The sequence below is a fragment of the Saimiri boliviensis genome, chromosome 1 (genome assembly GCF_048565385.1).
Source record: "Saimiri boliviensis isolate mSaiBol1 chromosome 1, mSaiBol1.pri, whole genome shotgun sequence".
Classification (NCBI taxonomy): Eukaryota; Metazoa; Chordata; class Mammalia; order Primates; family Cebidae; genus Saimiri; species Saimiri boliviensis.
The window spans coordinates 237,989,809-238,002,757 of record NC_133449.1 but is presented as its reverse complement, the minus strand read 5'-3'; the positions used below and the strand labels follow the sequence as shown (position 1 = coordinate 238,002,757).

Sequence of the window (12,949 nt, the reverse complement as noted above, 5' to 3'; positions counted from 1 at the left end):
CAAACTTATATCTCCCTTGCTGAGAATCATGAACTGGCTCCCTGTTTCCTACCTGAATGAAGTGAGACACTCCCACTAGACTTTCAAAGCCCTCCCTTTTCTTACTCATCCTCTGTCCACTACATTCTTCCTATAACCTTATTTTAAAAGATGACACCATTTCAACAGGTTGCCACCTGGTCTCCTCCCTGTTCCATAAGTTAGCCATCTGTATATCAGTAACACTCCAGCCTGGAAAAACCAGGACCCCAGCGCTGGCTCTCATAGTTCACTCCCACAGGCTCTCCTGGTCTAGTGTAGGCACTTAATAAATAAATGCTTGTTGAATGAAATTGCTTCTCAGATGTTTAGGAACTTGTGCTAAAAATTTTTAGGACAAAATTTTAGAAAAGGACCAATTAATAATGCATATTGTTTTTTCTCCCCTTGTATAAAAATTATGCTCAGTTTTGAAGACTTGGAAAAGGTAAAAGAAAAATATCCACAACTCAACCATTCATAGATGCATTATATTACTATTTTTAATGATAAAGGTGTTTAACCAATTAGATTATTATTATTATTATTATTTTTTTTTTGAGACGGAGTTTCGCTCTTGTTACCCAGGCTGGAGTGCAATGGCGCGATCTCGGCTCACCGCAACCTCCGCCTCCTGGGTTCAGGCAAATCTCCTGCCTCAGCCTCCCGAGTAGCTGGGATTACAGGCACACACCACCATGCCCAGCTAATTTTTTGTATTTTTAGTAGAGACGGGGTTTCACCATGTTGACCAGGTTGGTCTTGATCTCTTGATCTCGTGATCCACCCGCCTCGGCCTCCCAATGTGCTGGGATTACAGGCTTGAGCCACCGCACCCGGCCCAATTAGATTATTTATTAGTTTGCATTGAGGAGGTAGTATGTGCTAGTGCTGTATGTGCACTTTCATATGCATTTTCGTTTTATTTGAACTTCCAAAGTAATATGAAATTACATATATTTTAAATTTTTGTACAAAAATATACAAGAATTAGCCAGGCATGGTGATGCACATCTGTAGTCCTAGGTACTTGGGAGGCTGAGGTAGGAGGAGTGCTTGAGCCTGTGAGATCAAGGCTGCAGTGAGCTGTGATTGGACCACTGCACTCCAGCCTGGGCGACAGGTGAGACCCAGTCTCAAGGGGGAAAAAAAAAGAAACTGTGAGCGTAGTAGTAATGCCATACCCCTACTTTTGTTGCTTAGATTGGTTTATCTTGAGAGCTCAAAGGGTTTTACTCAGCCTGAAGATCAGCTGACCACTGACATCAGCCATGTCATCGAGGCCTCTTGAAAGTCCACCTCCTTACAGACCTGATGAATTGTAAGTAAATAATTATTTAGTTATTCTCTTTTAAAAAGCCAATCACATGTAAACAAATATGGTTGAAATTTTCATTTTTAAGTGTTTGCTTTTAAAGATGATACGTGTACTCGTAAATTTAAATTGTATTGAAAAGTCTGCACTGAAAAGTGAATTTTTCTCTTACTTCTTAGCTTTCAGAATGATAGTTTTTCTCTGCTAGGAGGACTGCTGTCACCTATTGCCAACGTCTGTTTCAAGAGATTGCCAAGATTTATATTTGTATGTAAATGATCATGAAGCTTCCGTGTAAATGCCTTGTTCAGATGGCTGTTGGCAACATATTGTCAGTTTTTAAAAGTAACAGCTTTAGGCCCAGCTTGGTGGCTCATGCCTATAATCCTAGCACTTTGGAAGGCTGAGGCAGGTGTATCACAGGGTCAAGAGATTGAGACCATTGTGGCCAACATGGTGAAGCCCCGTCTCTACTAGAAATACAAAAATTAGCTGGGCATGGTGGCGCATGCCTGTAAGCCCAGCTACTCGGGAGACTGAGGCAACAGAATCGCTTGAATCCAGGAGGTGGAGGTTGCAGTGAGCCGAGATCACGTCTCTGCACTCCTGCCTGGAGACAGAGGGAGATCCACCAAAAAAACAAAAAACAAAAAACAAAAAAACACAGCTTTACTGAGATATAATTAACATACTTTACAACTTACCCACTTAAAATGGATAGTTTAATGGTTTTTAGTATATTCAGAGTTGTGCAACCATCACCACAATTAATTTTAGAACATTTCATTACGCTCCAGGGAAGCCTCCCAGTTCCATCAGCTCTAAGCAACCGTCAGTCTACTTTCTGTCTCTATAGATTTGTCTATTCTGCATATATTGTATAAATGGAGGAATCATGTAATATGTGGCCTTTTGTGTCTGGCTTCTTTCACTTAGCATAATACTTTGGGGTCCTTGGTCATGTGAAGATTTATCAGTGAATGTTTGAATTCCAAATTTGCTATCAAACATTGATAGGGATTTCCTCCTCTAAGTAGTTTGCAGCTTTAACCCTGATAAGTGTAGTGGAGTGTAATATAGGTGAAAACAAACTCAGTTTCTCCTGCTATTCTGTCGCAACACAATCAACGTAGAATACATCTGTGACCTCTGATCACCAGAATGTATGGGGATTTTTCTCCACGACCAACCAAGTAATCAGTTCTACAGTGGACACTAGCTGTGTGTCCTCTAATTCAGCTGAGTTCTGACTCTGCCCAGAGACAGCATCAGATCACAGGTTCAGGGCTCATTCCCTCAAGACTGCCCCCACTTCATACAGCCACAAGCTCAGGTTGTGGCCTGTGTTTCTGACCTACCTACAGTAAATTGGGATTTCCACAATTCTCTCCTTGGGTTCAATTAATTTGCTAGAGTGGCTCACAGAACTCAGGGAAACACTACTTATCTGGTTTATTATAAAGGGTATTACAAAAGCCAGGTGTGGTGGTGTATGCCTGTAATCCCAGCTACTCAGGAGGCTGAGACAGGAGGATTGCTTGAGCTCAGGAGTTCGAGGCCAGCCTGGGTAACATAGGGAGACCTTGTCTTTTAAGAATGAATGAATGAATGAACTAACGGATGATATTACAGTGGATGCCAACAAACACCACATGAAGAGATGGACAGGGTAAGGTATGTGGGAAGGGGTCTTTCCGGGCTGTGCCACCCTCCAGGAACCTACACATGTTCAGCTGTCCAGAAGCTCTGTGAACTCAGTCCTTTCGGGTTTTTATGGAAGCTTTATTACATAGGCATGATTGACTCTGAATCATTGGTGGTGGTGATCAGGTTAAGCTTCAGCCTCCCTTTCTTGTCTAGAGGGGGTTGAGACTGAAAGTTCCAACCATCTAATCCTGGCTCTCATCCTGAAGCTTCCTAGGGCTGCCAGAACCTATTGTCTCATTAGCATACAGGGGACACTAATTACTTTGGAGGCTGCAATAATCTTTTTTTTTTTTTTTTTTTGAGATGGAGTTTCACTCTTGTTATCCAAGCTGGAGTGCAATGGCGCGATCTCAGCTCACTGCAACCTCCGCCTCCTGGGTTCAGGCAATTCTCCTGCCTCAGCCTCCTGAGTAGCTGGGATTACAGGCACGCACCACCATGCCCAGCTAATTTTTTGTATTTTTAGTAGAGACGGGGTTTCACCATTGTTGACCAGGATGGTCTCGACCTCTTGACCTTGTGATCCACCCGCCTCGGCCTCCCAAAGTGCTGGGATTACAGGCTTGAGCCACCGCGCCCAGCCGAGACTGCAATAATCTTATGTTTTAACAAGCCCTCCAGGGCACTGATAAGCTTTGGTTTCATTTACCCAATAGTTTAAATTATTCCAAGTAATTTATGTTCTTTCTGCTTACTACCAAAAAATGCTAACTTGAAATTATTTTCATATTCATTTCAGCAAGCCGAATCATTATGCACCAAGCAATGACATATATGGTGGAGAGATGCATGTTCGACCAATGCTGTCTCAGCCGGCATACTCGTTTTACCCAGAAGATGAAATTCTTCACTTCTACAAATGGACCTCTCCTCCAGGAGTGATTCGGATTCTGTCTATGCTCATTATTGTGATGTGCATTGCCATCTTTGCCTGTGTGGCCTCCACGCTTGCCTGGGACAGAGGCTATGGAACTTCCCTTTTAGGAGGTGGTATAGGCTACCCTTATGGAGGAAGTGGCTTTGGTAGCTACGGAAGTGGCTATGGCTATGGCTATGGTTATGGCTATGGCTACGGAGGCTATACAGACCCGAGGGCAGCAAAGGGCTTCCTGTTGGCCATGGCTGCCTTCTGTTTCATTGCCGCGTTGGTGATCTTTGTTACCAGTGTTATAAGATCTGAAATGTCCAGAACGAGAAGATATTACTTAAGTGTGATAATAGTGAGTGCTATCTTGGGCATCATGGTGTTTATTGCCACAATTGTCTACATAATGGGAGTCAATCCAACTGCTCAGTCTTCTGGATCTCTCTATGGTTCACAAATATATGCCCTCTGCAACCAATTTTATACACCTGCAGTTACTGGACTCTACGTGGATCAGTATTTGTATCACTACTGTGTTGTGGATCCCCAGGAGGTATGAGTGGTGTTTTGGGTTTTTTTTCCCCTCTCCTTAGCAGAGGCTTTCAACTTGGAATATGTAATAGAATCACGCTGGAAACTTTTAAAAAATATTGATGACAAGGCTCCACTTCTAATTAAATCTCAAGGAGGGGCTCAGTGTCATTAAGATGTAATTAACACTGGCCGGGCGCGGTGGCTCAAGCCTGTAATCCCAGCACTTTGGGAGGCCGAGGCGGGTGGATCACGAGGTCAAGAGATCGAGACCATCCTGGTCAACAAGGTGAAACCCTGTCTCTACTAAAAATACAAAACATTAGCTGGGCATGGTGGCGCGTGCCTGTAATCCCAGCTACTCAGGAGGCTGAGGCAGGAGAATTGTCTGAACTCAGGAGGCGGAGGTTGCGGTGAGCCGAGATCGCGCCATTGCACTCCAGCCTGGGTAACAAGAGCGAAACTCCGTCTCGGGGAAAAAAAAAAAAAAAAATGTAATTAACATACAAGGTAATTTGGTTAAAGAACAGTTCAGAGGTTTTAAGTATATTCACAGAATTGTGCAACTGTCACCACAATCAATTTTAGAACATTTTCACAATCCTAAAAAGAAACTTGTACCCGGGCCGGGCACGGTGGCTCAAGCCTGTAATCCCAGCACTTTGGGAGGCCGAGGCGGGTGGATCACGAGGTCAAGAGATCGAGACCATCCTGGTCAACATGGTGAAACCCCGTCTCTACTAAAATACAAAAAATCAGCTGGGCATGGTGGCGCGTGCCTGTCATCCCAGCTACTCAGGAGGCTGAGGCAGGAGAATTGCCTGAACCCAGGAGGCGGAGGTTGCGGTGAACCGAGATCGCGCCATTGCACTCCAGCTTGGGTAAAAAGAGTGAAACTCTGTCTCAAAAAAAGAAAAAAAAGAAACTTGTACCCATTAGCATCACTCCCTATTTCCCTAACTGTTCTTAGCCCTAGGCAACCACTAATCGTGTCTATAGATGTGCCTGTTCTCTAGGTATTTCATATAAATGGAATCACACAATGTGGTCTTTGTGATGAGCTTCTTTTACTTAGCATGTTTTTAAGGTTTATCCATTACATCATGTACCATACCTTTATTCCTTTTTATTGCTAATATTCCAGTGTGTGGATAAACCAGATTTTATCAGTTGATAGACATTTGGGCTATGTCTACATTGGCTAAATCATGCTACAGGCATTCTTGTATATGTTTTTGGGTGAACCTATGTTTTAATGATTGCTTGAGTTGGGTTATACCTAGGGGTGGAATTGCTGAGTTGTACGGTGACTCTAATCTTTTCAGGAGCTATCAGTTTTTTCCCAAGAGTTTGCATCATTTTACATTCACACCAGAAATATATGAAAGTTTGTTTCTCCACATCCTCACCGACACTTGTTATTGTCTGTTTGATTCTAGCCATGGTAATGGGTAAGTTAAGTGGTACTTCATTGTGATTTTGATTCTTATTTTCTTTATGGCTAGTGATATTGAGCATCTTTTCATGTACTTATTGGCTATTTCTCTATTATCTTTGGGGAAATGGCTCTTTAGACTCTTTGCCTATTTTTTAATTGGGCTATTTTTGTTGTTTTTGTTTTGTTTTTGAGACAAAGTCTCACTCTATCACCCAAGCTGGATTGCAGTGGTGTAGTCATGGCTCATTGCAGCCTTGACCCCCTGGGCTCAAGTGACACTCCTACCTCAGTCTCCCAAGTAGCTGGGACCACAGGGACATACCACCACACCAGGGTATTTTATTTTTTATTTTTTTGTAGAGACAGGGTCTTGCTTTGTTACCCGGGCTGGACTGAGAACTCCTGGGCTCAAGTGATCCTGCCTTGACCTTCCAAACAGCTAGGATAATAGGCATCTTTTCACTTTCTTGATCATGTCCTTTGCATAAAAGTTCTTAGTTTGAGCCGGGCGCGGTGGCTCACGCCTGTAATCCCAGCACTTTGGGAGGCCGAGGCGGGTGGATCACGAGGTCAAGAGATCGAGACCATCGTGGTCAACATGGTGAAACCCCGTCTCTACTAAAAATACAAAAAAATTAGCTGGGCATGGTGGCGCATGCCTGTGATCCCAGCTACTCAGGAGGCTGAGGTAGGAGAATCGCCTGAACCCAGGAGGCGGAGGTTGCGGTGAGCCGAGATCGCGCCATTGCACTCCAGCTTGGGTAACAAGAGCGAAACTCCGTCTCAAAAAAAAAAAAAAAAGTTCTTAGTTTGGGGCCAGCCACAGTATCTCTGTAATCCTAGCATGTTGGGAGGGCAAAGTGGGAGGATCACCTGAGGTCAGGAGTTTGAGACCAGCCTGGGCAACAGGGTGAAACCCCATCTCTACTAAAAATACAAAAATTAGCTGGACATGGTGGCACATACCTGTGGTTTTTTTTTGTTTTTTTGCTTTTTTTTTTTTTTTTTTTTTTTTAATGAGAGGGAGTTTCGCTCTTGTTACCCAGGCTGGAGTGCAATGGCGCGATCTCGGCTCACCGCAACCTCCGCCTCCTGGGTTCAGGCAATTCTCCTGCCTCAGCCTCCTGATTAGCTGGGATTACAGGCACGTGCCACCATGCCCAGCTAATTTTTTTTTTTTTTTTTTTTTTGTATTTTCTTTAGTAGAGACGGGGTTTCACCATGTTGACCAGGATAGTCTCGATCTCTTGACCTTGTGATCCACCCACCTTTCCTCCCAAAGTGCTTGAGCCAGGCTTGAGCCACCGCGCCCGGCAGGTAGCGCATACCTGTAATCCCAGCTACTCAAGAGGCTGAAGGCAGAAGAGTTCCTTGAACTTAGGAGGTGGAGGTTGCAGTGAGCCAAGATCATGCCACTGCACTTCAGCCTAGGCAACAAGAGCGAAACTCCATCTCAAAAAAAAAAAAAAGAAAGTTTTTAGTTTTGATGATGTCCAGTATATTTAATTTTTCTTCTGTTGCTTGTATTTTTGGTGTCATATCTAATGCTTTGCCTAACACAGGGTTACAAGGATTTACTCCTATGTTTTCTGTTTTTTTTTTTTTTTTTTTTTTTTTTTTTTGAGACAGAGTGTCGCTCTTGTTACCCAGGCTAGAGTGCAATGGCACGATCTCGGCTCACCGCAACCTCCGCCTCCTGGGTTCAAGCAATTCTCCTGCCTCAGCCTCCTGAGTAGCTGGGACTGCAGGCACACACCACCATGCCCAGCTAATTTTTTTTTTTGTATTTTTAGTAGAGACGGGGTTTCACCACGTTGATCAGGATGGTCTCGATCTCTCGACCTCGTGATCCACCAGCCTCGGCCTCCCAAAGTGCTGGGATTACAGGCTTGAGCCACCGCGCCCGGCCTGTTTTTTAATTTTTCTATAGTTTCATAATTTTGGCAGGTGTGTGATCCATTTTGTGTTAATTTTGGGCATGGTGGAAGCAAGGGGTCTGAAAGCTTTTACATGTTTATATGCAGTTGTTTTAGTGTTACTTGTTGAAAGGACTATTCCTCCACTAAGTTTTCTTCATGCCTTTGTCAAATGTGAATTGATCACAAATGTGGACATTTATTTCTGGACTCTCACTTCGGTTCCATTAATCATATGTCCTTATTCCAGTACCATACTGTCTTGATTACTGTAGCTTTATAGTAAGCTTTAAATAGCAGAGTGGGAGTTCTCCAACTTCGCTCTTCAAAACCGTTGTGGCTAGATTCTGGATTCCTTGCATTTCCATGTGGATTTTAAGATCAGCATGTCAATTTTGGAAAAAAATGCCAGCTGGGATTTTGAAGGGTTATACTGAATCTGTAGATCAGTTTGGAATGTATTGTCAACTTTGCAAGTCTTCTCATTCATGAACATATCTTTCAATTTATGTAGGTCTTGTTAAACTTCTTTTAATAGTGTTTTATAGTTTTCAGAGTGTAAGTATGTTTAAAAGCTATGCAAATGATTTCAAATGTGCAGGTTGGGGTTGAGAAACCTACCTTAGTAACCATGAGTCATCCTGATTATATTAACATCTGAAACATTTCTGAGTTACTACTCCTTTTTCCCTTGTTTTTTCTTTTTTCTTCTTAAACTGATTCAGGAATTCCCATTCCTGAATGAGTCACTCCTTTGGAGTTAGACCTCTAGTATCTGTCTACCATTATTCTGAAGACTGAAGGTTTTACCTGCAGATGTAGTTTTCACAATGCTTGTTATTGCCATTTAGACATGTCCATGGTAGATGGGGACTGAGGGTTGGTACTCTTGTCCTATGACACCCCATCCCTCTTGGTTATCTTATCACTTGAAATCTGTAGTCTTTGAAAAATTATGTCACTGTCAGACAGCTGGAAGGAGAGCCTCTTGTTCCCATTAGCAGACATTCAGGGCAGAGACCTGGTACTTCCCTCAGCTTCATGTGCCTCCCAGGCCAGTATATCATTTAATATTCTGTCACTGCTGGGAGAACTGTCGAGAGTAAGAAGATTGTCGCAGGGCCCTTTCTAGTAAGTATGCAAGATTCCTAAAACAGAGAAACCTGCCAGACCAAATGATTCCGTCAATTTGCTATTTACAGATGGATTAGATTCATGGCTTCATTTTTGGTAAGATAGGTATCTATGGACTGAAATTTACATTCAGTGTAAAAAGGCTTGCTAAGCATGTGTTTTGAACAAGATTACAAGCATGATTGGCTCTTTTAAAGATGATACTTTTGAGAATAGCATTTTTCAGGCCCTTTAGAAATAGACCAATGATTGAGTTACTTTACTGACTGATCTCATCTGTTTATAAAACTGTGGCCCATAGGTACACAAGCTTTGGAACTAGTTTTCTACAGCTCTAAAGTGGGGATGATGATTGATAGTTTCTAACATTAGACATTTTCTGAGGATTGAATGAAGGTTTGTGTGTGTGTGTGTGTGTACACATACACATATGCTGGCCTTAGCCCAGTTACTGTGGTTTAGGTTTTATGATATGTCTAAAATGTAATTATTTGCTTCAGTTTTCTATCAGTTAAACCACATGGATTTAGTGGGACCTTCAGTAGTTTTAATAATATGTAGAGGGGGGATTGTGATAAAGCAATTAAAATCTGATTATGCCAATATTTTTCACCCCTTTTTAGGCCATTGCCATTGTACTGGGGTTCATGATTATTGTGGCTTTTGCTTTAATAATTTTCTTTGCTGTGAAAACTCGAAGAAAGATGAACAGGTATGACAAGTCCAATATTTTGTGGGACAAGGAACCCGTTTATGATGAGCAGCCCCCCAATGTCGAGGAGTGGGTAAGTGTTAAAATATAACTTTACATCTTTTATTAAAGCCCCAAATTTGTGTCTGAATTTTTAGTGCTTTGTTAAACTTTATTCTTAGAATTATTGTTTGTATATGTTGCAAAAGTTGTTGCTTTAGTTTTTACTCAGAATTTTTAGAGGTAGGATAAATGGAAATTGCTTTATTAAAAGGTGAAAATCAGATTTCCATTTTCAAGGAGTGGATCTAGGTTGTTGTTGTTTTTTTTTTTGAGACGGAGTTTCGCTCTTGTTACCCAGGCTGGAGTGCAATGGCGCGATCTCGGCTCACCGCAACCTCCACCTCCTGGGTTCAGGCAATTCTCCTGCCTCAGCCTCCTAAGTAGCTGGGATTACAGGCACGCACCACCATGCCCAGCTAATTTTTTGTATTTTTAGTAGAGACGGGGTTTCACCATGTTGACCAGGATGGTCTCGATCTCTCGACCTCATGATCCACCCGCCTCGGCCTCCCAAAGTGCTGGGATTACAGGCCTGAGCCACCGCGCCCGGCGTGGATCTAGGTTTTTAAAAGAAATGGCTTCAAAAAACATCATGCAGAAAGAACTTGACCTTTGCAAAACAAAAACTACTCCTTCCTTCTACTGCCTTTTATTTTTCTGCTTATCATTTTGGAGATAAACAGAAACCATTGCCCAGGGTGTTCTCTTGGGTCAAGATTGGTAAGGGTGTTTTTGGAATAGCAGGTGGCAGGCCTTTTAAACTTTTGACATAGATAACAGCATGAGAAACCACAGTGACTAATTCTGAGTTAACATTATGAAGTACTTCAGTGAGACAAAGACGTATTAGAAAAAATTCCTTTTAAAATACATATACTATTAATCTTACCAGGCTTTCTATATGATGTGATTTGCTGAAAGCCCAGAAAGTTCCTCTCTTTAAAAATGCCTCCCAGGAGAGCATCACACATGGGGTCTGTTGGGGGGAACTAGGGAAGGGACAGTGGTGGGGTAGGGAGGTTGGGGAGGGATAACATGGGGAAAAATGCCAAATATAGGTGACGGGGGGGATGGAGGTAGCAAACCACATTGCCTTGTATGTACCTATGCAACAATCCTGCATTATCTGCACGTGTACCCCAGAACTTAAAGTACAATTATATATATATATATATATATATATATATATAAAGAAAATATATATATATTAAAAGAAAAATACCTCCCAAATGAATGTTAGTAAAAATGGTCTTTAGAGACTTTTAGAGGCCAGATGTGGTAGCTCACACTTGGGATCCCAGCACTTAGGGAGGCCAAGGTGAGAGGATTGCTTGAGTTCAGGAGTTTGAGAATAACCTGGGCAACATAATGAGACCTGTCTCTACAAAAAATAAAAAAAAACAATTAGCTGGGCATGATGGTGTGTGCCTGTAGTCCCAGCTACTCAGGAGGCTGAGGTGGGAGAATCACTGGAGCATGGGAGGTTGAAGCTGCAGTGAGCTGTGATTCGATCACAGCACTCTAGCCTGGGTGATAGAGTGAGACCCTGTCTTGGAAAAAATAAAAAGAGATTTGGAGTGAAACTTTCTAAGAAATCCTGTTAGGGTCCTGTTAGAAGCTACCTCAGAAACTGACACCACAGAGTTCTTTGAGCAGATTGATTTACTATCATGAAGGTGTTGCCACTGGTTCCCAGGGAGGTTTATTTTGGCCAGTGGGAGTGGGAGTGGGGTGGGGAGTGGGCTGGCTAAAGATGGGTGCTAGATTGCTGCTGGTCAGGTCTGGTCAGGTAAAGACATTACTTTTTTTTTTTTTTAATTGAGAGTGAGTCTGGCTCTGTTGGCCAGGCTGGAGTACAGTGGTGCAATATCGGCTCACTATAACCTCCGCCTCCCGGATTCAAGCAGTTCTTTTGCCTTGGCCTTCCAAGTAGCTAGGACTACAGGTGCACACCACCACACCTGACCAATTTTTTTGTATTTTTAGTAGAGATGGGGTTTCACCATAGTGGCCGGGCTGGTCTTGAACTCTTGACCTCAGTGTGATCTGCCTGCCTTGGCCTCCCAAAGTGCTGGGATTACGGGCAAGACATTAATATCTTAAAGGCTCTTTTAGCTCTAGCATTCTATAAGTCTGATTTTTAAGGAAATTTAGGAACATAGAGGAAATTTTTTTCTGGTTAGTTAAGCAGCAAAAATGAAGCAGTCTTGGGAAAGCCAAGAAGGCTGTAGTATGTATGTATTTGCCACCGAGATAATGGTTCTTATGTCTTTGACTCAAAGCCCTGTTTTTTTTTTTTTTTTTTTTTTTTTTTTTTTGTCCTCACTTGAAAGTGTGAAGGTGTTAGGAAGTGTTTTCTTTCGACCTTTACCTCCAGGCAGGGCCACCTGTAGATGGAATAGGACAGGTCTGTATTATGAACTATGAAGTAAACGTTTCGCTGAGAGTTTCTGGGTGTGTTAGTTTTCATTGGCAGTTAGATTTGTTTACTTAAGGTTTCAGGTGGCTTAACAACAACAATCAAAGGAGACCAGTGCCAGTGATACTAGAGTCCCAGTGAACTTTGGCCTCTCATCTGATTTTACTATCGTGAAGTTTTAATCAGTTCCTGTTGCTTTTGGTAATTTGGCAAATTGATAGCTATTGTAACTTACAGAGGTGATGATGATTAAGCTGAAAGAATTACTTAGCTTTTAAAAAGGTATTAATAGAATTCCCCCTGAACCTCTGGAAATTTGATAGCCTGTGGGTTGTTGCACATGGACTTCCTTGTTTCTCTCTAGTAACAAGTATTTTCTTTGAATGAGATGTAAAGGAATTATCTGTTGAATAGCATATATATGATTTTGTCCAAACTAATGTTTTATGTGATACTTAACCAGATGCAAATCCTCATTTCTTTTCCTCTCCCCTTTGGTTTTCCAAACTGAAATGCGTCAAAAGCCTATTTAAAATAAATTATTTGGAAGCGGCTTTAGCTGCAGGTATTTTGCCTTTCTTTCTCTTCTCCCCTCACCTGCCCAAGGGCATGTCTGGGAACTCAATACCACGTTCTCATTCTTTCCTCAATTGATGGCAACAGCCAGATGCAGCCTGTTACTCTCCTTTCTCTGTTCTTCTGAGCCTGCCTTTCTGCTTGAATTGGTTTCACCCTGATAATGTGGCTGTCGCTGTGGAATTGTGTTATCCCGCATCTAAATTGTTCTACATTGGAGTAGATAAGGGAATTTTCTCTTTTTTTGGCCATGAGAAATTAATATCAAAATAATCT

The 12,949-nt window shown here is 42.2% G+C and overlaps 1 protein-coding gene across 4 annotated transcripts in view; it reads left to right on the top strand.

The window, feature by feature from the left end:
* Positions 1–12,949, top strand: part of OCLN (occludin) — a 70,469-nt gene that overhangs the window by 12,794 nt on the left and 44,726 nt on the right. For all 4 annotated transcript variants that reach the window (XM_039468220.2, XM_039468224.2, XM_039468217.2 and 1 more), the window contains exons 2-4: positions 1,222–1,339; positions 3,780–4,458; positions 9,548–9,709. In XM_039468220.2, the coding sequence (XP_039324154.1) occupies positions 1,290–1,339; positions 3,780–4,458; positions 9,548–9,709 (891 nt within the window). In that variant the 5' untranslated portion in view covers positions 1,222–1,289. The remainder of the gene's footprint in view (positions 1–1,221; positions 1,340–3,779; positions 4,459–9,547; positions 9,710–12,949) is intronic.